Raw genomic sequence first — 25,356 nt, 5'->3', positions numbered from 1 at the left:
AAATCCAGCAAAAAAGGACCACGGGATTGATTAAGAAGGGAAAAAGGCAATATGAAAGTAAGCTAGGGGGGGGGACACATAAAAACTGACTGTAAATGTTTCTGTAGGTATGTAAAGAGAAAACGATTGACAAAAACGAATGCAGGCCCCTTACAGTCAGAAACGGGGGAATTCATTTTAATTTTTTTGATATAAATTTAGAGTACCCGATTCATTTTTTCCAATTAAGGAGCAATTTAGTGTGGCCAATCCACCTACCTTGCACATATTTGGGGTGTGGGGGCGAAACCCAAGCAAACACGGGCAGAATGTGCAAACTCCACACGGACAGTGATCCAGAGCCGGGATCGAACCTGGGCCCTCGGTGCCGTGAGACAGCAGTGCTAACCACAGTGCCACCGTGTTGCCATGAAACGGGGGAATTCATAAGGACGAACAAAGAAATGGCTGAGGACTAAATTCGTACTTTGCTTCTGGCTTCTCAGAGAAAGACATGAATAATGTACTGCAAGTTCAGAGAAACAAAAATTTTAGTGACGGACTGAAGGAAATCAGTCTTAGTAGAGAAATGGTTTGGGGGAAATTGAAGGCGAATAAATCTCCAGGGCCTGATAATCTTCATCCCAGAGTCCTTAGGAAATTGGCCCTCGAAATAGTAGATCCATTCATTGGTGGTCATTTTCCAAAATTCGTTGACTCTGGAATGGTTCCTACAGATTGGACAGTAGCTAATATAAACCCGCTATTCAAAAAGGGAGGTAGAGAGAAACCAGGGAACTATAGGCCAGTGAGCCTAATGTCGGTGGTAGGGAAGGTGCTGGGGCCCACTGTCAAGGATTTCATCGCACAGCATTTGGAAAGCAGTGGCATAATCAGACAAAGTCAGCATGGATTTACGGAAGGGAAATCATGCTTGACAAATCTACCGGTAGTCTCTGAAGATATAATTAGGAGAGCTGATCTGGGAAAATTGGATGTGTTTATTTAGGCTTTCAATAGGGTATCTTATAACAGATTACCATATAAAGGTAAACCGCATGTGATTGCAGATGTATCGCAAGCTGGTTAGCAGACAGGAAGCAAAGACTTTGAATAAATGGGTCTTTTTCCGATTGGCAAGCAGTGACGAGTGGGGTACCACAGGGATCTGTGCCAGGACCACAACTGTTCACATTATATATTATTGATTTGGGCGTTGGAACTAAATGTATTATCGTTGAGTGAGTGGGCACATGCATGGTAGATGCAGTATAATGTGGATAAATGTGAGGTTATCCTTTTCGGTAGCAAAAATAGGAAGGCAGATTATTATTTGAATGAGAGGTGGATACTCAGCGAGACCATGATGTCCTCGGGCATCAGTCGCTGAAAGTAAGCACACAGGTACAACAGGCAGTAAAGGCGGCAAATGGTATGTTGGCCTTCATAGTGAGAGGATTTAATTATATGAATAGGGATGTTTTCCTGAAATTGTGTAGGGCATTGGTGAGGAGACCACACCTGGAGTATTGTGTACAGTTTTGGTGTCCTTATCTGAGGAAAGATGTCCTTGCTATGGAGCGAGTGCAGAGAAGATTTACCAGGCTGATTCCTGGGATGGTAGGACTGTCATATGAGGAGAGACCAAGTTGGTTAGGATTATATTCATTAGAGTTTAGAAGAGTGAGCGGGGATCTCATAGAAACGTATAAAATTTAACAGAATTGGACAGGGTAGATTCAGAAAGAATGGTCCTGATGATGGGGAGTCCAGAACTAGGGGTCATAATTTGATAAAGGGCAAACATTTTAGGACTGAGGCGAGGAGAAATGTCTTCACCCAGAGTGCAGAATCCGTGGAATTCACAACCACAAAGTAGTTGAGGCCAGAATGTTATGTGGTTTCAAGAAATAATTGGATATAGCTCTTGAGGCACCCCCAGGCTTCCCCAGCCCCAAAAGCCTGAACTCCCAGCTCACCCATCTGCTTGGCCCTAGCTCTTACGCTCCTCTTAGTGCCCCCTGACCTAAGCTAGCCTCGCTGACCCCTACCCTTGGCGCATGTCTGACTACCACCCGACCACTCAGGCCCTCCCCCCCCACACAGAAAAGACCTACTAACCTGATTGCATTCCTTAGTGAGTAAACACCTGCTCTCTAAAGGACATTTACATAGCCCTTAACCAGCCCAGAGCCAGTCCCCCCCCACCACCCAAATGCAAACTCCCGAAACAATGCGCCCTCCAACCGTCCCTCCAGTCCATATTCTCTGCCAAGACTAAGTAACTTCTTGAATGGAGCAGTCCAGTACAGATTAAATTAACAAACCGCCGCCACATTACATCTCTGGAAGCCAAAAGTCCTTTAGTTCAGGTCCAGTTTCTTCTCTTTAATAAAAGTCCAAACCTGATCTGGCGACTCAAAGTAGTAGTGATGCTCTTCGAACGTTACCCAAAGCTTTGCAGGATACAGCATTCCAAACCTCACCTCCTTTTTAAAGAGGGCCGCCTTTACCTCGATGAACCCCGCACGCCTCTTGGCCAGCTCCGCTCCCAGGTCCTGGTATATGCGCACCTCACATTCTCCCACCTGCTGCTCCGCTCCTTCTTGGCCCATCGCAGCTAACGTTCCTTGGCTGAAAGCCTGTGGAAGCGAACCACCAGGGCCCTCGGTCGGTCGCCCGCCTTGGGCTTCCTTGCAGGGGCTCTGTGCGCCCCATCCAGCTGCAGGGGTCAAGGGAAGGCCCCCGGCCCCATCAACGCCTCCAGCATACTCGACGCGTATGCTCCCGCGTCCGATCCCTCACTGCCTTCGGGAAGGCCAACGATCCTTAGGTTCTGTCTTCTGGCTCTGTTTCCCAGCTCCTCAAGCTGCTCCTGCATCCTCTTTTGGCGGGCGTTCAATTCCTCCACCTCGTGCTCCAGCACCGTTATCGGGTCTTCCTGGCTGGAAAGCTTCGACTCAACCTCCTTGATTGCCTTCTCCTGGACCGGCTGTGTCTCGACCATTCGGTCCATCACCGCTCTCATCGGGTCCAGCGTGTCTCTTTTCAATTTGGCGAAGCAGTTCTTAAAAAACTCCATCTGCTGCTCCCTTGGCCAGTGAGCCTCGCTCTCTGGTCCCTACCGTCCGCCATGCTTCGCTGCCCGTTCTGCTGTCCTCACTGTTCCTGCTTCGATCCTAGCCGCTTCACTCGACCAGTTCAGGTCCAGCCATCCATACCCCAGCCCGGGGATCTGGTGGAACCCAACTGAGCATCAGTAAGCAGATTATTGGTGATTTATGGTCGAGCATAGACTGAAGAGACAGTAATTGGGTGGATTGGATTTGCCCTGCTTTTTGTGAAAAGGGCACACCTGGGATATTTTCCACCCTTTCAGGTAAATCCCAGTGTTATGTGCTGCACTGAAGTAGCTTGGCTAGAAGCACGGGTAATTGTGAGCACATATCTTCAGCGCCACAGACAGGATGATGCTAGGGTTCATAGCCTTTGCTGAATTCATTGCACTCAGATGCTCATCTGGTGAAGTGAACTGAATTAGCTGAAGATTGTCATCTATGATGGTGCAGACCTCAGGAGCAGTCTGAGATGGATCATAGACTTGGCACTTCTGACTGAAGACATTTGCAAATATTTCTGCCTTGTCTTTTGGAATCATCATTAATGTGGATGGAGATATTCATATAGCCTCCGTGTTTAATTGTTCACCACCATTCATGATTGGGTGAGGCAAGGATGCAAAGCTTTGATCTGATCCACTGGCTGTGGGATCACTTGGCTCAACTTCATGTTGATTCCACTTTTTGGCTTATGTGCAATAGCTTCACCATGTTGCCACTTTATTTCTGGATAAATCGGGTGCTGTTCCTGGCATCTTCTTCTGCACTTCTCATGGAAACAGTTGATCCCCTGACTTGATGGTAATGGTAAAGTGAGAGATATGCTGAACCATGAGGTTATTTTTAGTAATACTACTGATAACCCACAGCACTTCTTGGATGCCTAGTTTTAAGTTGCTAGAAGTGTTCTAACTCTACCATTTTGCATGATGTTAGATTCATACAATAAAATAGAGGGAAAGCCTCAATATGAAGACGGGACTTCAACTTCACATGGTCAATGTTAAAATGTCAATAGGGATGGGATACTGACCAGAACTATAACTAGCCAGCACTTAACACCAACATCACCAAACACGGATACTGATTGAATCAATGAACAATGTTGTTAAAATATATTTTATTAATTTAGTTATAATTCAATTATATATTACTATTATCAGTGTGGTATATGAGCATACCACTCATATGGCTTTAAGAGGGAGATAAATTTCTACAAGTATGGAATTCAAACATACAAGATCCTGAGGGGTCTTGACAGGGTAGATGTGGAGAAGTTGATTTGGGGAGAGAATCTAAAACTAGGGTTCACTGTTCAAAAATAAGGTACCGCCCGTTTAAAACAGAGGTGAAGTTTTCTTCTCTCAGAGGGTCATGGGGCTTTGGCATTCTCTTCCTGAAAAGTTGCTGGAAGCAGAGTCTTTGAATATTTTTAAAGCAGAGGTGGACAGGCTCTAGGTAAGCATGGATAAGTTATCGGGGGGTGGGCAGGATGCAGATTTGAGGTTCCTAGGAGTTCAGCCATGATTTTAATAAATACCAGAGCAGGCTTGAGAGGCTGAATGGCCTACTCCTTGTTTATATGTTTAAGAGAGCAACTTTGGTAGCCTACAATACTGATATTTTCCCACCTTTTGATGGGAGTTCATAGTGAAGTTATTAACAGTAACAGCCTTACTTGTTCTGAAGGTCAAAGATTCGCTGACACTCTTCCTTATATCTCTCCTGATGTTCAGCAACTGAAAAACGTGAACCACGGGCAAATTTGCTCATGGGAGTATCTCCAGATCTGGCCTGCTCTGTCGACATTGTTCGCACAACATCAATCACTTCCCATCGAGAAAGTTTCTTAATCTGTTATAAAATGAATTGAAAAATCAACTGAATATGCCAACTTTGTGAAATTTTCTTTCATAAACGTGTACAGCTGCAATGATTTATATGTGAATCAAATAGAACTCAACAAACAAATCAAAATCCAGAAGGATTCTGAAAATCAAAGTTAACCCCACATTTTGCTCTAGAACAGACAAGAAAAAAGATTTATTGCTGGTAAAATTGGACAGTTCAATAACTTACCTCTTCCTCTGGTACTCCAAACTTCCGAAGGAGTTGTTTGGCATTTTTCAGAGATAGGCGCCGCAGGTCAGCATCTGTTCCTGTTACAGTCTTCTTCACAGGTTGAGGCTGGTTGTCATCCTACAAATTTAATTGAAAATTGGTTCACTAGATTTTTTCATTTACTGAGACAACATATATCAATTTTCAAGGACAGAGATGGATGGAAAGGGTCAACATTCATCTTCACAGTAGGATTTATGAAATTCCAAGCAAAATTTTATGAAATCTGCAGCACTTGTGGAACAGTCTCAAACATAAAAATGGGAAAAAAAACACCAGCAGGTCCATCAGCAATTAAAATAGAAAAAGTAGATTTTGTGGGATCAAATAATTAGACCTTGTCACTACTCCAATGTGCACAGCAATATTCAGCACAGTTTCTAAGATGAAAGCCAAATCTGCCAAGCATTGTGCTTGTTTGCTCATATAATATGCTATAGTAACAATGTGCTGGGAGGGCAGCACGGTGGCGCAGTGGTAGCACTGCAGTCTCACGGGGCCGAGGTCCCAGGTTCGATCCCGGATCTGGGTCACTGTCCGTGTGGAGTTTGCACATTCTCCCCGTGTTTGCGTGGGTTTCGCCCCCACAACCCAAAGATGTGCAAGGTAGGTGGATTGAAAACGCTAAATTACCCCTTAATTGGAAAAAATGAATTGGGTACTCTAAATTTTTTAAAAATACCTATGTGCTGAGACCTTCTCTGGTGGTCTTTATCCAAGACAGCTTACATGCCAAGCAGATGTTAACTCAAGACGGATGCATTATTTCTCAAATTCTCTGGAGTTTAGTAGTCCATTCCATCAAGTGCGAATGCGGAGTAAATCCTATATAATCCCATTCACAAGATGACTGTTTTTGGAACAAAAGCAAAGTGCTGGAAAAACACAGTGGGCGGTATTTTCCTCAGCTTTGCGGCAGTAGATTGCTATTACTCAGTTTGTGTTTTATTATTTGTGTGGCTCTAACCACCGAGAAATCCATGGCGGGGGTTCGCCATAAGTGGGTCCGGAAGGTCCCTCTGGTGAGAACAGCCAGAAAATTCCGGCCAGCAGGTAAGGCACCTGCACAGAGTGAAGTTTTGAGTCCAATACGACCCTTCTTCTTTAGTTCCTAAAGAGTCATATTAGACCCAAAAAATTAATTTTGTTCTCTCCGCAAATATTGTCAGACCTGCTGAGCTTCTCCCAGCACATTGTTTTATTTTAGATCTTCAGCACCAGTAGAATTACCTCTTTAATAATAATATTAATCTTTATTGTCACAAGTAGGCTCACAAGTTACTGTGAAAATCCCCTAGTCGCCACACTCAGGCGCCTGTTCGGATACACCAAGGGAGAATTCAGAATGTCCAATTCGTCTTTCGGGACTTGTACGATGTAACCGGAGCACCCGGAGGAAACCCACACAGACACCAGGAGAACATGCAGACTCCATTCAGACAGAGACCCAAGCCGGGAATCGAACCTGGGACCCTGGCGCTGTGAAGCAACAGTGCTAATCACTGTGCTACCATGTCTTTGGGAATATCATGCAAGCTTTTATTGCTGCGACGGTACCAAGAATAGTAAATCACTAACCATGCTTCATTTGAAACTATTACGAGTTGACCTCTGGATCACAGATCAATTGCTTCATGTGCATTCGTGGGTACAGACAATGTAGATGGTTCCCACTTTCAACTACAAGCTCAGCTCAATTCATGTAGCCAAAATGCTGGCACAGAATATTGCCAACTCTTTTTATTTTAAATTAAAACATTTGTGGGATGTGGGTAACAATGGATAGGCCAGCATTTACTGACCATCCCTAAGTGCCCTTGAGAAGGCGGTGCTGAGCCGCCCTCTTTAAACACTGCAGTCCATGTGGTGTAGGTAAACCCACAATATGGTTAGGAAGGGAATTCCAGGATTTTGAACCAGTGACAGTGAAGAAGTAGGTGATATAGTTCCAAGTCAGAATAGTGTGCACCTTGGAAGGCAACTTGCAGGTCATGGTATTCCCATGCATCTGCTGCCCTTGTCCTTCTAGGTGGTGAAGATCAGAGGTTTGGAATGTGCTGCGGAAGAAGCCTTGGTAATGTTGTGCATGTTGTAGATGGTACACACTGCCGCCACTATGCATCAGTGGTGGTGGGATTGAATGATGGAGATGTTGTTGAGCTGCACTCATCCAGATAAGTGGAGAATATTCCATCATACTCTTGGCTTTGCCGTGGAGACAGGCTTTGGGGAGTTCGGAGATGAGTTACCCTGTGCAGAATTTCTAGCTTTTGGTCTGCTCTTATAGAAACGTATGGCTGGTCCATTTCAGTTCCTGGTCAATAGTTAAGCCCAAGATATTGATGGCGGGAGGATTTGGTGATAGTAATGCCATTGAATGTCAAAGGGAATTGGTTAGATTCTGTCTTGTTGGTGACGTTTATTGTTTGGCAACTGTGTAGCACAATAGAAGGGAGCGAGAAAGCAGGAAACTACATGCCAGTTAGCGGGCAGCATGCTAGCACAATGCTTAGCACTGTGGCTTCACAGTGCCAGGGTCCCAGTTTCGATTCCCTGCTGGGTTGCTATTTGTGCACAGTCTACACGTTCTCCCCGTGTCTGCATGGGTTTCCTCCGGGTGCTCCGGTTTCCTCCCACAAGTCCCGAAAGACGTGCTGTTAGGTGAATTGGACATTCTGAATTCTCCCTCTGTGTACCCGAACAGGCGCCGGAATGTGGCGATTTGGGGCTTTTCACAGTAACTTCATTGCAATGTAAGCCTACTTGTGACAATAAAGATTATTATTAAAGTCTGTCAGGCAAAATTTTGGAATCTATTATTAAGGAAGTTATAGCAGGGCACTCAATTACATCAAGTCAAGCAGAGTCAATATAAAGTCGGGCAGCACGGTGGCACAATGGTTAGCACTGCTGCCTCACAGATCCAGGGACCGGTTCAATTCCGGCCTTGGGCGACTATGTCTGCGTGGGTTTCTCTGGTTTCCATCCACAGTCCAAAATGTGCCAGTTAAGTGGTTTAGTCATGCTATTAAAAAAATTGACCCTTCGAGTCCAAAAGATGTGCAGGTTAAGTGGGGTTAGAAGGTTAGGGCAGGGGTGTGGGCCCTTTCAGAGGATCAATGCAGACTCGATAGGCCGAATGGCATCCTTCTGCACTGGATGTATTCTATGGTCTTTTTCAGCAATTTATGAAAGGAAAATCATGTTTGAATAATTTACTGGTGTTCTTTGAGGAAGTGACAAGCAAAGTGGATAAATGGGAACCTTTCTATGTGCTGTACTTATTTCCAGAAGGCGCTTGACAAGGTGCCACATCAAAGCTTACTACGTAAAATAAGAACTCATTGTGTAGGGGTAACATGTTAGTGTGAACAAAGGATTGGTTAGCTAATAGGAAACAGCAAGTAGACATAAATGGCAATTTTCCAGTAGGCAATATGCGATTAGTAGGATACCACAGGGATCAGTGATGGGACCTCAACTTTTACAATTTTTATAAATGATTTGTATGAAGGGGCCAAATGCACGATTGCTAAATTTGCTGATGATACAAATATAGGTAAGGAAGCAAATTGTGAAGAGGATGTAATTGATTTGCAAAGGGATATAGATAGGTTAAGTGAGTTAGTAAAAAATTGGCAGGTGGAGTATCATGTGGATTATCATGTGAGAAAATGTGAAATTATCCACTTTGACAGGAAGAATAGAAATGCAGCTTAGTATTTAAATAGAGATGTATGACAGAACTCTGAGGTACAAAGTGATCTGGGTATCCTGGTAACTCCCTCTTAAAATTAGTATGCAGGGCCAGCAAGTGATTAAGGTGGCAAATGGAATGTTGTCACTTATTGCAGAAGGAATGGAATATAAAACTAGGGATGCTTTGCTGAAGTATAGGCCGTTGATGAGACTACATCTGGAGGCTGTGTACAATTCTGGTCTCCTTATTTAAAAAAGGATATTAATGTGTTAGAAGCAGTTCAGAGAAAGTTGACTCGACTGATACCTGTCACAGGGGGATTATGTTTTGAGGAAGGGTTGGACAAGTTGGGCCTGTATTAATTAGAGTTTAGAAGAATGAGAGGTGATCTTGTTGAAACATATCAGATCCTGAGGGGACTTAACAGGATAGATGCTGAAAGGATGTTTCTCCTGATGGAAGAGACTAGAACTAGGGGACAAAGTTTAAAAATAAAGAGTCTCCCATTTAATACAGAGGTGAGTTTTATTTTTCCCTGAGAGGATCGTGGGTCTTTGGAACTTCCTTAACGAGAGAGCAGTGTAGACAGGGTCATTGAATATTTTCAAGGCAGAGAGAGATAGATTCTTGACTAACAAGGGAGTCAAAGGTTATCTAGATAGGTGTGAATGTGGAGTTGTGGCCACAATCAGATCAGTCATGATCTAATTAAATGGCAGAGCCGGTTCTAGAGGTCGGATTACCTACATCTGCTTCTAATTTGTATGTTCATTTGCGTGAATGCTAATTGCCACTTATCAGCCCAAGCCTGAATGTTGTCCAGGTCTTGCTGCATAGGGACACGGACTGCTTCCGTATCTGTGAAGTCATGAATGTTGCTGAACATTTTGACATTGCGTAATCATCAGCCGGCATCACACGTCTGACCATATCACAGAGGGAGAGTCACTAATGAAGTGGCTGATCGTGATTGGGCCTAGGTCGCCACCCTGAGGAATCCCTCAGAGCACAACTACAAACAGTATTCTGGACTCACCCAAAGTCTGAGCTGTGTGTCTTAACCGATGATTTATTTTGGTACCCAAGTGAAGTTTGTGAGTGAGGAGACAAGCATTATTTATTCAGAGAAATTACTTATGCTGGTTATCAGTATGAAGACTCGGGTTAAATCGGTAATAGTTGACAGTTTCCAATGTTGTGAACAGACAGCAAAAATACAAGGCAACAATTCAGACTCTAATGGGTTACCTTTTGCTGCTGTGGCTTGTTGGGAACCTTGACATAGGAAAACCCTTCACCACAGCCAGTAGGATCAGCAACTCCAGTGACTTCTAGGAGACATTTACCCTTCATTGCAGCTATGAACGCTCGTGTGGTATTCCAGGGTGCTGTTCTGACCTAAAAAGGAAAGATAAAAGCAGAGTAGTTAGAATATGGAATTGGTCAAGTGTTGAGTGAGAACCGTCCCGTGGTTGACAGTCACACATCCTTCTAACATGAACAACCATCCATGTATAATCCAGTTTTACCAACAATTCAGTGACGACCAGATTAAACCTGCAGCACTAAAACAGCTAAATTCAATTTCCTAAAATTGCTTTCACACTTATGGCTAATCTTCATTATAGTGTTAAGAAAACAAAGGTAGTTTTAAGGAATTTACATTTGTATTGGTAAACATTAGAAATTAGGTATAGTATTAAGTGTGTTTAATTTAAGGGGGACTTCCGGTGACGGCAGGTGGGAGGCATCCGCACAATTCGCCCGTTCGGAAACGGCATTTTCGGGGCTTTAAGCCCGGTCCCAGGTAGTGGAAAGGTCACCGCGGGGTCACCAAGGAAAATGGAGGCTGGAGCACCAGGGGAGGCCGCATTGCTTACGGCTGAAGAAATAACTACGGTGATGGCTGCGGAGTTCGAAAGGCAGTTTCCAAAATACATGGAGACAATGAGGAAGGAGATGAGGGAGGTTTTGAGTGTGCTGGTGGAGGAGGCGATTTCCCCAGTGACGACGGCGGTGGTGAGCGCAGTGGCGGAGGTGCGGCAGCAAGGGGAGGCACTGAAGGAAGTGGAGGAGACATTATTGCAGCACGGTGATCAATTTACCTCAATGGGGAAGGAGATGCGGAAGGTGATGGAGATTAACAAGGGTCTGCGAGGAAAAATGGAAGGCCTGGAAAACAGATTCAGGCGACAGAATTTGAGGATTGTGGGGCTGCCCGAAGGAGTTGAAGGACCGAGGTCGACTGAGTATTTTGCCGCGATGCTGGCGAAACTATTGGGGGAGGGGGAGGATCCCACCCGATATGAACTGGATCGGGCTCATCGGTCGTGGAGGCCTGTACCAAAGGCGAGTGAGCCGCCAAGGGTAGTGACTCTGTGTTTCCATAGGTACAGTGTGAAGGAGAAGGTCCTGTGCTGGGCCAAGCAGAAGCGGATGGGTGCAGTGGGCTGGAGCTGGTATACGTGTATACCAGGACTTTACGGTGGAGCTGGCGAGGAGGCAGGCTGCCTTCAACCGGGTGAAGAGGGCACTGTACATTAGCGAGGTGCAGTGTGGCATTGTATACCCAGCGAAGCTGAGGGTGACTTACAAGCTTTTATTTTGGAACGGCAGAAGCAGCGGGGGAGTTTGCGAAGGCAGAAGGGCTGTGGCAGAACTGAGAAATTGAGAAATGGCCCTGTGCCGATGTAACCTCATGACTGTATTTTCTTCTTTTTTGTTTCACTGCGTGGGGGTTATGGGCTAAAGGAGCCAATGTTGTATATATTTGGACAAGGGAAGTGATGGGACTTTCACTCGAAATGAGGGTTCTTTGGGGTGTAGGTGAATATGCGGGGTTTGTGTGTTAAAAAGGGGATTTCTGGGCTTTCCTTTTTTTTTTAAATTTAGAGTACCCAATTATTTTTCCCAATTAAGGAGCAATTTAGCATGTCCAATCCACCTAACTTGCACATCTTTGGGTTGTGGGGGTGAAACCCACGCAGACAGGGAGAATGCGCAAACTCCACACGGACAGTGACCCAGTGCCGGGATTCTAACCCGGGTCCTCAGCGCCGTAGGCAGCAATGCTAGCCACTGTGCCACCGTGCTGCCCTATTTCTGGGCTTTCCTAGGGCCAGGCAAGGGGGGAAAGGGACCCGGGCGGGGGCCTCCACGCTGGCCGGTTTAAGCCGGCCAGTGAACGGGAGTGAGGGAGGGGAGTGGACTCTATAGGTTAATGGTGACCATGGGCGATCCCGGACTCCTTTTCCTTTTTCTCCTTTGATTTTTGTTTCCACCATGGGAGGGTTTGTTTTATTGGATGCATATAGGTGGGCCATTGTTTGGGGTGGTGGGAGGATGGGATCGTTGTTATTGTTAAGGGGATTGATTTTGTATTTGTTACCATTTACTGTCTAATGGTGGGGTGTAAATTTTGAAGGAAAATATGAAAATGGAGAACAAAAACATTAATAAAAATTTTAAAAATTGTGTTTAATTTAATGTTTCTGTGCCTGGAAGGATAAAACCTATAGTTATATTCATGTCAGACAAAGGTGTTTGCATGTGTAGGGTATGGTTAAGTTCCAACTGGGTTTCTACTATGTTTAGAGAGGGCTGCGGAATGGAGAATAAATAGTAGTAGCAGGGGCATTGCTTAGCAACAGGAGGCCACCTTCCTTTGTTCTTAATTTTAACTGGAAGCCAGAGCAGTTGGAGATATGTAGAGAGTGAAAAGGTAGCTCTCACAGCTCTGCTAGAAGTAGATGGTTTGGAAAGCTAGATAGGGAACATCTCTCTCAGCTTTGCTGAAAGAAAAACCATGTCATGTATTAATGAGCAACCCGTTAAGGAAACTAGAGGAATAAAGAGAAGTTCCCAAGAAGTCTGAAGTTAAAGATACTAGAACAGAGATCTATTCAGTAAAGACAGACAGATTTAAGAGGAATGCCAAGACACTAGAAAGACTCAAGTGATTTGCAGGTCTGCTCTGTGAGATTTTACTCCAGTCTGTGGAATGAGTTTGGGTCACTGTTTGTGCGGAGTCTGCGTGTTCTCCCCGTGTTTGCGTGGACTTCATCCAGGTGCTCCGGTTTCCTCCCACAAGTCCCGAAAGACGTGCTTGTTAGGTGAATTGGACGTTCTGAATTCTTCCTCTGTGTACCCGAACAGGTGCCAGAATGTGGCAACTAGGAGCTTTTTATAGTAACTTTATTGCAGTGTTAATGTAAGCGTACTTGTGACAATAATAAAGATTAATTATTAACTGGAAATAAGTGGCTGGACTCAGAGTTTGTGTAGAAGCTGTTAGACAAAGAAATTCTAAAAGGGATGGTATAAAAACCTGGACTGGATTCACTGCTAGAAATAGAGTGGAAGCTTTGTTTGAAAGTGTCATTTGTAAAACCTGGACTGGATTTCGGATTGCAAACAGCTATGCGAGAGCATTATTATGAGAGAAGAATTTAAAAGTGTGTTTCTGAAAGTGGAGTTTGGAAGCTCATGTGACAATTATCTGTGGGGATTCAAAGAGAAAACCACAGACACTAACTTGGGTTCAGTGCAGAGTGAGTATATTTGTCACAGCCATCTTGAGTGTCTGTGTGGGTTTCCTCCGGATGCACTGATTTCCCCCCACAAGTCCCAAAATACATGCTGTTAGGTGATTTGGCCATTCTGAATTCTCCCTCTGTGTACCCAAACAGGTGCCATAGTGTGGCAAATGAAGATTAGCAATAAGTGTGAAAGCAATTTTAGGACATTGAATTTAGCTGTTTTAGTGCCGCACAGTAACTTCATTGCAGTGGTAATGTAAGCCTACTGGTGACACTAATAAAGATTATTATTATTGTGTACTTAAAAGGGACTTTTTCTGTTAATGAGACCATTGTTGCTTAAGACTTACTTTGTAATCCATGTTAATCTTTAAATTTGTATGTATTTGGCAAGCTAAGGGAGGAGTAGGTATATTGGATCATAATCTAATGTTTTCATGTTTACTAAATATTTCTTCCTGTTATTAAAACTAATCAGCATTCTTCTAAAAAAAAGATATTTTATTCCAAATATACACAGTCCATCAAATCATAGTTAACAGTTTGTACAGTTTTTCCCCTTTTAAACCCCCCCTGCCCCCGCGACAAACAGCTCCACAAATAAAGTCATGAACAGCTTCCACCGCATTTCGAAGCCCTCTTCTGACACCCTCAGAGCGAACTTAATCTTCTCCAGCTGGAGAAAGTCATACAAGTCCCCCAGCCACACTGCCACCCCCGACGGCATATCAGACCTCCAATTCAAAAGGATCCTTCGCCGAGCAATCAGAGAAGGCCACATCATCGGCCACCTTCCACTCCAGCAGCCCCGGCTCTTCCAAATCACAAAGATTGCCACCCTAGGGTCCAACCGGACTTCAGCCCGCACTCCTGGATAATGTTCCAAACACCGCCTCCCAAAAAACTCTCCAGCTTCTCACAGCCCCAGAACAACTAATCAGCAGTCCTGTGACTGTTCCTCAACTTTTTACTTTAAAAAACAAAAAGTTACAATCTTTGAGCCAGGGTTCCATTCTGGAAACTTCCCGTCCAGTTATCATACCAAGTGGGATTGTAACAATGGACATGCAAATAGTTATCCACGTGAACAGTAGGACAAGATGAATTGATAGGTAGGTTGACACATTATTCTTGTGTTTGTTAACAGGATTAGGTATTCTTTGAATTACCCCAGGGTCTTTGGCTATTAAAAATAAATTTACTGTTATCTCATATTGCTGGACTTGGGTGTGGCAGGTGATAAAAGAGTATCTTTGATTTTTGAAAATATGTTATACGTAACATGAACATAAATCTAGTGAAGTGAAAACACAACAGAAACTGAATCAAGGGTCTAATCGTGTAAAATAGTGCTTAATGCTCGAGAGAAATTAATCCAGTGTTTCAACAGACATTTTTTCAGAATAAGGGGATGTCCATTTAAGATGGAGATGAGGAGCAATTTCTTCTTTAAGAGTGTTGAATTTTTCGAATGATTTAGCCCAAAGAGCCGTGGATACGGAGTCATCAGATATATTAAAGGCTGCGAGAGACAGATTCTTGGACTATCATGGGAGTCAAGGGTTATAGGGAACAGGCAGAAAAGTGGAGTTGAAGCCAAGATCATACCAAACAAGATCTTACTAAATGGCAGGCTCAAGGGGCCCTATGGCCTATTCCTGCTCCTGATTCTTTTGTTCTCATGTACACTGACATGATTGGAATAAGAGCTGGGTTTTTTTTACAAAGGAGTAAAGAGAAATGTTACCTCATCATCAATCTTCATCTGAAATTCTTCTTCATTCTCCTCCTCAGGTGCAAAGAATGATTTTTCACCGTACCCAGCATCCTGAAAGTAGTGAAAATAAGTTAATTTGCATTATTTAAAGAATCAACTCTGATTGACAATAAGCTTTGTGGATACAACCTAATGATTACTTTTAAACAAAACTTTATGCTAAAGTAACAGCACCTACCTAAGATCCTTTCATTAGAACAAAGTGCTTTACCTGGGTGATCTGACTGATTTATAAAAGGGAAATCATGCTTGACAAATCTACTGGAATTCTTTGAAGATGTAACCAATAGAATTGATCAGAGAGAACAGGTGGATGTGGTTTATTTAGATTCACAGAAGGCTTTTGACAAGGTCTCACATAGCAGATTACTATGTAAAGTTAAAGCGCAAGGGATTGCGGGTAGTGTCTTTAGATAGAAAGTTGGTTAGCAGACAGAAAGCAAGAAGTTGGAATAAATGGGTCTTTTTCCGATTGGCAGGCAGTGACTAGAAGGGTACCGCAGGGATCTGTGCTAGGACCCCAACTGTTCGCATTATATATTAATGATTTGGACGAGGGAAACAAATGTACTAACTTCACAATTGCAGATAATACAAAGTTGGGTGGGAGGGTGAGCTGTGAGGAGGATGCAGAGATGCTTAAGCGGAATTTGGACAGGCTGAGTGAGTGGGCATGTGCAGTATAATCTGGATAAATGTGAGGTTACCCTCTTTGGTAGTAAAAATAGGAATGCAGATTATTATTTGAATGCGTGTAAATTGAGAGAGGTGAGTACTCAGCGAGCCCTTGGTGTCCTCGTGCATCATTCGTTGAAATTAAGCGCGCAGTACAGCAAGCAGTAAAGAAGGCAAATGATATGTTGGCCTTCATAGCGAGAGGAATTGAGTATAGGATTAGGGATGTTTTACTGCAATTGTATAGAACACTGGTGAGCAGGCCACACCTGGCGTAATGTGTGCAGCTTTGGTGTCCTTATCTGAGGAAGGATGTTTTGCTGTCGAGGGAGTGCAGCAAAGGTTTACCAAGCTGATTCCTGGGTTGGCTGGACTGTAATATGAGGAGACTAAATCGATTAGGAATATATTCATTGGAGTTTAGAAGAGTAAGAGGGGATCTCATAGAAATTTCTAAAATTCTAACAGGGTATATTCAGAAAGAATGTTCCCGATGGTGGAGAGTCCAGAATTAGGGGTCATAGTTTGATAGGACTGAGGTGAGGATAAAATTCTTCACCCAGAGTGGTGAATCTGTGGAATTTACTACCACAAAAAGTAGTCGAGGTCAAAACGTTGTGGTTTCGAGAAGGAATTACATATAGCTCTTGGGGCAAAAGAGATCAACAGATACAGGGGATAAGGTGGGATCAACGACGAATCAGACTACAGAAGGGAGATAGATCACTTGGCTGCATGGTGTACCGAAAACAACCTCTCTCTAAATGTCGTAAAGACCAAGGAACTGATCATCGACTTCAGGAAGCATAGCACGACACACGCCCCTGTCTGCACCAAGGCTCTAAAGTGGAGATGGTCGATAGTTTTAAGTTCCTGGGGGGGTCACCATCACCAACAGTCTGTCCTGGTCCACTCACATTGATGCAACAGTCAAGAAAGCCCAACAACGTCTCTACTTCCTACGGAAGCTAAAGAAATTCGGCATGTCTGCATCGACTCTCACAAACTTCTACAGATGTGCCATAGAGAACATCCTATCCGGCTACATCACAGCTTGGTATGGCAATTGCTCAGCCCAAGATCGTAAAAAACTGCAGAGTGTGGTGAACTCAGCCCAACACATCACACAAGCTTGCCACCCTCACATTGATTCTGTATATACCTCCCGCTTCTTCAGGAAGGCAGGCAGCATTATCAGAGTCCCCTCCCACCCAGGCTTTGCCTTCTTCCAGACCCTTCCATCATGCAGAAGGTACAGAAGTCTGAAGACCCGCACATCCAGACATGGGAACAGCTTCTTCCCCACAGCTACTAGACTCTTCAACGACGCTCCCTCGGACTGATCTGTTCCCTGTAAGAACACTATTCACGACACCCCGTAGTGCACTTGCTCATGTATTTGCTTTGTTTGGCCCCTTCTTCCGACCTGTAACCAATCACTGTTTGTCAATGTATTCTGTCGATTATTCTTTTTTGTCTACTATGTACGGACTCTGTACATTCCCTTGGCCGCAGAAAAATACTTTTCACTGTACTTCGGTACGTGACAATAAATCAAATCAAATCAGGGTATTGAACTTAATGATGAACCATGATCATAATAAATGGCAGAGTAGGCTTGAAGGGCCGAATGGCCTCCTCCTGCTTCTATTTTCTAGGTATGTTTCTGTGTATACAGCTCAGAGTTTAAATTCCAGCTAACTGAAATTAATTTATGTAAATAACATCAACATTTCTCAAAATAATTCTCACCTCACTCTGAAATTAGAGTCAATTAGGTGTACCAACATTACTCGTTGCATTATGCACATATTAAGTTAGCAGAACCTTCAGTCTATTTGAATCATAGAAAATGATGCAGAACCATCATTGGGACTAGTACGTGGAAGGCAGAGTTCTTGGACCTCTTTTCAACTTTTTTTAATGGAAATAAATTGTAAACAACCATCTTTATATAAATCGTAGGCTGCACAAACCATAGAGTCTGAACAATGTCAACTTCGACCAGTTGTAAGCAGTGAATCTGTTACATAGGTAGTGCCAGGCAATAAGCATAGCTAACTGGAGAGAATTTAATCATCTCTCCTTGACATTTCATGGTATTACCATCACTTATTCCCCCACTATCAACATCATGGTGGTTCACCATTGAACAGAAACTGAACTCGACAAGTCATTTAAGTACTGTGACTACAAATGTAGGTCTGAGCTTGCACATTGAGGCAGGGAACAGATTTCCTGACTCCAAAGAGCCTGTCTATCACCAACACTCAGGAGTATGAAGGAATACCCTCCACTTGCCTGGAAGTGTGCAGCTCCTAAAACACTCAAGGAGCTTGAAAGCATTCAGGACAAAGCAGTCTGCTTGATCAACATTCCATCCACCAACAAACAATGGCAGCAGTGTTCACCATATGCAAATTACACTTCAACAATTCACTAAAGCTCCTTTGACTGCACCTTCTAACCCAATCTCTCCACCTAGAAGGACAAGGGCAACAGATGCACGGTAACATCATCACCTGCAAGTTCCCCTCCCAAGCCACACACCACCCTGACCTGGAACTATAATCACAGTGCCTTCACTATCACTAGATTAAAATCCTGGATCTCCCTTCCAACCAGCACTTTAGGTATACCTACATCAAATGGACTGCAAGGGTTCATGGCAGCGGTTCACCACCACCTGTTCAAGCGTAATTAGGGATATGAAACAAATGCTGACCTTGCCAGCAATGCCCACATCCACTGAATGAGAATATAAACAAAAAACCTTTGAATGAAAAGAGTTTTCTTGTTACACTGTCTTGGGAGATGGACAAATATAAATTCTGGCTCTAAGACGAGAAAACAAAATTACAATAGATTTTGGCCAAATGAACTAAACTGCCTCTCTAATTTAAGCAATGCATTGACAACACCATGGCTGATTCACAGATTTCTGTCCTGACATAACCACAATCAAACACTCAAGTGCAGTACAGGACTGGCATAGCCAGCTCGTCTGAAGTCCCCGAGACTGCGATGCTTAGCACTAGTGCAGTTCAAGTAAAATAGTTAGATTTAGACACTAATCACAATATCAAACTGAAGGACTAGTTTTCCATCAATCCACAAAACCACCCATATCACCAATCCCAATAGCGAAACCAAATATCTTCCTAAAATGCAATCCTCATAGCAGCTGCTCCTTAAATCATAATTAATGCTTTTGAAATATATCTGGATTCAAAACAGTAACTGGAAGTATACAAGGACCAGTGTAAACATTAATCACTATACAAATGGACTCTTGATACAAGTCAGTGTAAGTAATAAACAAAGCACTGTTCAATCCGCATTGGAATGCTATTTTTTAAGCTTACTGTGCAAACTGTGCACAAAACATTGCTCACTGTTTTCCCAATATTATTAGAATTCCCAGTGTAATCTGGTTCATGCTGTAATTTTAAAGATACATTCAGTGGGACTTCATCAAGAATACAATGTTCCACTTCACCTTTAAACGTTGCTCTGCTGCTAACATACTGTAATATGCACAGCACTGCTCTGGAGAAACCATTGCTCGAATCTCTTCCTCTGTGGGTAATCGGAAGTCTGGTTTCAGCACCCACCAGTTTGAATCCATTCCTTTAGAAACAGGTGAAATAAATATAAATAGCGTGTGCAAGGAATTTGGATATTTTATGTTTTTGTGATAATGCAACAGCAGAATTTTATGTCACAGAAGTTACATGTCACTGCAGTAACATTATAAAACTAACATGCCAATGGTGTTTTCCATTTCTGCAGAATCACAACAGCCAGCCTTGCATTACTGTAATAGGACAACAGTACTGCAATGACACAAGTGCATACACTTACTCATCACTGTCCAGCCAATGTGTGTACATTCAAGACCTTATACCTGTTCGTTTGAAATCTGCGCACAGTTTTAATCGTTTCCTGATGCTGCTCTCAGAGTGGGAAGGAAATGCCTTCTTTATGTCCTCCATGCGGATTCGACGTGGGCGATCCTTACTTTTCCAGAAAAGGCGATAAATAAACACCTTCAGAAAAATAAGTAACTATTATATACACATCAAACCCGATAAAGGTTGCAAATTTACAATTAATTCAGCTCGATGCAACACACGTACCTGAAGGAAGTCTCGTACATGTGTGTTTGCACGCTTTGAGTTTGGACCAGGCACTTCATAGAGTGGGCATTGTTGGCCTACAACAAAAATATCAACCAATTCTCTAATATGGTATCCCTGGCGAGTTCTGATAACCAGAAAATCCGTTTCTGGCATCTTGTGCAGGTATATCGGACAGCGAAAGAGATTGTTTTCAAATGCCTATTAATGAAAAAGAATCCTATAATTAAAGCTCTTCAATTCTTTTCTCAATTAATGCTCCAGAGATTTTTGCTTAGCTGGTTTTATCTGATGTTTATTGGTCAAGGCAGAGTGAGGTTCTGAGATTGAATGACATTTGATTTTAAAAAGTGAGACTTTTGTAACCCAAAAATCTAAAGGCCCAAAGTGCAGCATATCACCAAGGTTAAGATAAGGACTGAGGTATGTCAAGTATTAGCGATGCCAAGTTGCAGATTTTAAAATCCTTTTGCTGCAAAATAACTTGCAATAATGATGGATTGAAATTTGACTGCAAACCACATTGCCTACCCACACCCTGCTCAGTTGTTCATCTGAATTCTGCTTTCATTGTAAAGACTCTGTTTTCATTTGGACTTCTGGATTCCTCTACTGCAGGAATTCTGTTAGAAAAACATGAGACTTCGCTGTTGGAGAGCTTTTGTTCTGCAACTGGACTATGCCGCGATCCCTGCCTTCCATCAAAAGATAATCCTCTTTTGCTGGAAATTAATTTTAAGGTTGAAAACTACTAATTTCTTGATTAAACTCCATTGGCTCTTATGTTGCTGGGCTGGTCCACGAGCCCTCAGCCTGTTCTTTACAGTTCCCCTGTTTTTCAAGGCATTAAAGTGCTCCTCTGCTGTTTCTCTCGTCCAACAATCATTCCTCAGGTAGTTTATTAAACCCAATTATATTATCCTGAATAAATTACCACTCCTCCACTGGATTAATAGATTCAAAGATGTTTACAGCACAGAAGGAGGCCATTTGGCTGATTGTGTCCATGCCAGTCAACAAAGATTTGTCCACACCAATCCCATTTTCCAGCACTTGACCTGCCAGCCTTGGAGGTTACGGCAGCGCAAGTGAATATCTAAATACTTCTTAAATGTTCTGAGTAACTCCCACCATCGCCTGGGTGAAATGGTTTCTCCTCTTAGCCTTTTAGCTATTACCTTAAATCTATGCACCCCAGTTGTTGGCCCCTCTACTAATGGTAAAGCGTCTTCCTATCCACTCTATCTATGCCTCTCAATCTTGTATACCTCTATCAGGTTCCCTCTCAACCGTTGCTTTTCCAAGGAAAACAGCCCTAGCCTATTCAATCTTTCCTCATAGCTCAGGCCCAACTAGAATCCTCTGCACCCTCTCCAGTGCAATCACATCCTTCCTATAATGTGATGACCAGAACTGCACACAGTATTCCAGTTATGGCCTCATCAACGTTTTATAAAGTTCCAGCATAATCACCCTGCCCTTCTGTTCTATGCTTCTTCGACTAATAAAAGCAAGTATCCCATATGCCTTCTTAACCACCTTATCTACCTGCCCTGCACACCAAGGATAGTACACCAAGATCACTCTGATCGTCAGTACTTCCCAGACCTACCATTCATGGTGTAATCCATTGCCTTGTTAGCCCTCCTCAAAAGCTAACACTTTTCCGGGATGAATTCCATTTGCCACTGTTCTTCAATCTGGCCAGTCCATTGATATCCTCCTTCAGCCTACGACCATCCTCCTCACTATTGACCTCCATACCAACTTTTGTGTCATCTGCACATTTCTTCATCATGCCTCCTACATTACCTTCATCAATACTCCTGGTTACCGCTTCAAAAATTCTATTAAATCTGTCAAACACAACCTCCTCTTAACAAATCCATGCTGACTATCCTCGATTAATCAGTGTCTATCCAAGAAACATTCTGTCCCCCATAATTTTTTCGACTAACTTCCTTACCACTGTTGTTAGGCTGACTGGCCTGGAAGTTCCTGGTATTTCTTTACTTCCCTTTTTAATAATGGCATTCTGCAAGTTCCTTGTCAATAGAATATGGACCAGGAGGAAGCCAATTTCAGTCCAAGGCTTTAGTGGAGGGTGGTTAATCAGGAAAGCAACAGAGTCTGATTCAGTAGATGCTCTTTCATCTACAAGATAAATTCTCAGTCCTTTGACCATTCTTCACTTAAACGTCAGTCTTCTATTATCAGCCTTAACTCAAAGTACAGTCTTGCTTCTAAGTCAAAGTCAAAACATTGTGCCTTCAAGCCCTCAGAAGCTCAAGTCCTTAATCTAGGTTGACACTTGACTGCAGAACTAAGAGAACTCTGAATTGTCACTGTGTCTTCTTTCTGATGAGATACTAAATCTAGATTCTGGCATCTTGTTCAGATGTTAATGGTCCCAGTGCATTACTCAAAATAGAGCAGGGATGTCTTCGAGAAATAGGCCTCATGTAAACCTAAAAGCCTGGGGACATCTGATTATTCATGTGGCCACAGAAAGCAAGGTGTGGAGGAATAATTTTTCATCACTGCCCACTTCTGGCATCCTATTCATTTGTCTATAGAGGATGAACAGATGTGGAAAACATAGGCACAATAAAGATAATACAATTAAAATAAAGTAAAATGGAAATGTTAATATTCAAAAATAAAGACAGCATGCAAAATAAACCTGAAACGTTTCCCTTCAAGTGATCATTTTACTGTACATATCAACATCTGCTGTATCATTTGAAACTCCATGCCTGTCTCATCATTAACCATTTTTTCTAATGCAGGTTTCATCTATTAATTGCTCTTCCTGGTTTACAAAAGTTTTACTGAAGCCCTAAAAAAATTAATTAATTTAGAGAAACCACGCATTTGACCAACTTGTGTTGGATTTGTGCAGATATATCAACCAAGAGGAGTAAGCCAACTACTTCCTACTACGTCCAACTGTAGCACAGACCTTTTATCCTAAAACCCTTAACTTAATTGCTCAGCATGATATACGTGGATTTCAAGATTAGCAAGTACACACTGTAAAAATAAATTAATGGAAAAGGCCGTCAGCAGTAAGCTGTACAAAGCAAAGGTGGCAAACCTATAAACTTGAACAAAAGTGACAATCAATGAAAAGCAAAAAAAAAGCACAGGAAATGTTTTTGGTGCTCAACACTTAGTGTCCCACCCTAAACCAGTTCCTACCTGCAATAATTGGCCTGGGTGTAAGGATCCAAGGAATGGAGATGTGTGACAATAAACTGTCTCACCATATTTACAGTCCGGTGCACCTGGATCCTTGCCTGGTTTCTATAATGGAATAGTTACAATTTAACAATGTAGCACATGCAGTAGGCACAAGATTTCAAACACACAAACATTTGAAAATAAATGTAAATGTCACATTTTGTCAAATATCAGTTTGTTTGTACAATAGGGTGGACCACGGATATTTGTCAATTATAGGGTTGGTGTGGTCAATACTTGTTTGCAGTTTTAAAATTATTTTCTATAAAAATATTTATTTACCAAATTTCAACTCACCCGCTTGTAATAGTTTTTGATTTTGGTTGCCATGCCAACTTGCATCATAAGTGGTGGATATTCTTCACTGTACTCAGCAAGAATGAGGTCACCATCTTTACCTGTCAGATCCTGAGGAGTTCGCATGAAGAACATTTCTCCACCACCAGAGGCTTGACGCTCTTGTTCACGCATCTAAGAGCAAAAACATACATCACCCAAATCAACTCTGCAGTGCACGGGAACACAGTAATATGTACAATGAAGAACAATTCAAAACAATTATACCAATGAATTGGTGTGACAAGCTCTTTTCACCATCCATTGCTGATGACTAATTCACCTTCCATCAAAAACTCAGACCAATTTTCTCTTTCACTTGATCTATGTTTCATCAACACATCTTGCAATAAAATTCTATCCACTACCATTTTGAGAAAACCCAAATTTACTCATTATGAAATAGGCAGGTGAGGTAATACAGTGAATGTTTCGACATTAGCTTCATTTATCAACATCAAACTTCATCCTTATCTTATTCATTTAATTTGACATAATCCTTTTGATCAGTCTAATTTTCCCGTATTTTGCTCACGGGTTTTGGTGCTATCAGCAGTTGTAAAATATTACAAGTGCTTTCCTCTATTATTTATTAACAAGATTTCCATTTATATGAAACCTTTAACATAACAAAGTATCTCAACATGCTTCACAAAGATGGGGAATAAAAATCAAGAAGAATAAAAATCAGTCATTGGGAAGAGTGTTCGGGGAAGTGACTTTATGGGCATTTAAAACTGGAGAAAGATGCAGCAAGACGGATAGATTTATGAATAGAGTTCCGGACAAAATAATGACGGAGGAGATGGGGAATGCACAAAATCTCGAATTGGAGTTGACAAGGGTATCAGGCAAGAGAAGGTTGCAAAAGTGAGACTTCTCATTGAATAACAGATCAGGCTCGAGGGACCAAATGGTCGACCTCTGCACCTATTTTTTATGTTCATTTGAATTTCAGTGCAGTGTGATGCCAGGTATGTAGGCTGTACATGTCAGATCATATCAAACAGCATGTCCCTTCAGTTGTTCGCAAGAGGCAACGTACTGACCATATGCAACCAGCCCATGCAACTATTCAGAATCTTACAAAACATATCAATAAACCTCTTTTTCTGACAGATATGCAACATAAATAAGAATGTGAAACCTATAAATGATGAATATGGCTAAATGCCTATGTGGCAGATCCTCCTCAATGTATACATTCTGAACTTAACATGCTAGAGTTTATCAAATCTTTGCATAAATTTTATATTATTTAGAAATAAACTCGAATGAAAAATAAAGTTAGCTGTCAGAGCTAATGTTGCCGGAGATCTTGGTACCTGGCATGAGCAATGTTACTGAACTATCACTACATAATGCTAATATTCTGTTTCTGAATCAGAGATTACTATTTTATGGAGATGCATAGGTGTTTGTGCCAAAATCATGTACCTGCTCTTCATAAATTGATTCATGATATTGTTACATGAAGTACTGACAGAGTCTTTTTCCTAAGAGAATGGTTTGAAGGATAACACTATCTGTACTCAGACTGTACAGAAGTGTTGGATCACCTTCCATAGAATCATAAGCACAGGAAGAGGTCAACTGTTAAATTGTCCAACTATGTTTTACACAGAAAAAATACTTCTGTTATATCACAGGGGAGTCCATGCAATTGTTTTAACATGGGGGATGATTGAGAATGCCCCTGATTTAAAGGAACAAAACATGAGATTCATGA

General features: G+C 42.4%; 1 protein-coding gene across 4 annotated transcripts in view; it reads right to left on the bottom strand.

Moving 5' to 3' along the window:
* taf1 (TAF1 RNA polymerase II, TATA box binding protein (TBP)-associated factor) overlaps nt 1–25,356 on the bottom strand; it is a 222,772-nt gene that overhangs the window by 114,620 nt on the left and 82,796 nt on the right. For all 4 annotated transcript variants that reach the window (XM_072505461.1, XM_072505464.1, XM_072505462.1 and 1 more), the window contains 9 exons: nt 23,589–23,762; nt 23,250–23,354; nt 20,049–20,249; nt 19,817–19,958; nt 19,409–19,539; nt 15,205–15,285; nt 10,168–10,317; nt 5,178–5,297; nt 4,777–4,952 (listed from right to left, as the gene is read on the bottom strand). In XM_072505461.1, the coding sequence (XP_072361562.1) occupies nt 4,777–4,952; nt 5,178–5,297; nt 10,168–10,317; nt 15,205–15,285; nt 19,409–19,539; nt 19,817–19,958; nt 20,049–20,249; nt 23,250–23,354; nt 23,589–23,762 (1,280 nt within the window). The remainder of the gene's footprint in view (nt 1–4,776; nt 4,953–5,177; nt 5,298–10,167; nt 10,318–15,204; nt 15,286–19,408; nt 19,540–19,816; nt 19,959–20,048; nt 20,250–23,249; nt 23,355–23,588; nt 23,763–25,356) is intronic.

The sequence above is a fragment of the Scyliorhinus torazame genome, chromosome 5 (assembly GCF_047496885.1).
Source record: "Scyliorhinus torazame isolate Kashiwa2021f chromosome 5, sScyTor2.1, whole genome shotgun sequence".
NCBI classification, from domain to species: Eukaryota; Metazoa; Chordata; class Chondrichthyes; order Carcharhiniformes; family Scyliorhinidae; genus Scyliorhinus; species Scyliorhinus torazame.
Note: the sequence above shows the minus strand (reverse complement) of the source record. Positions and strands in the feature narration are given on the sequence as shown.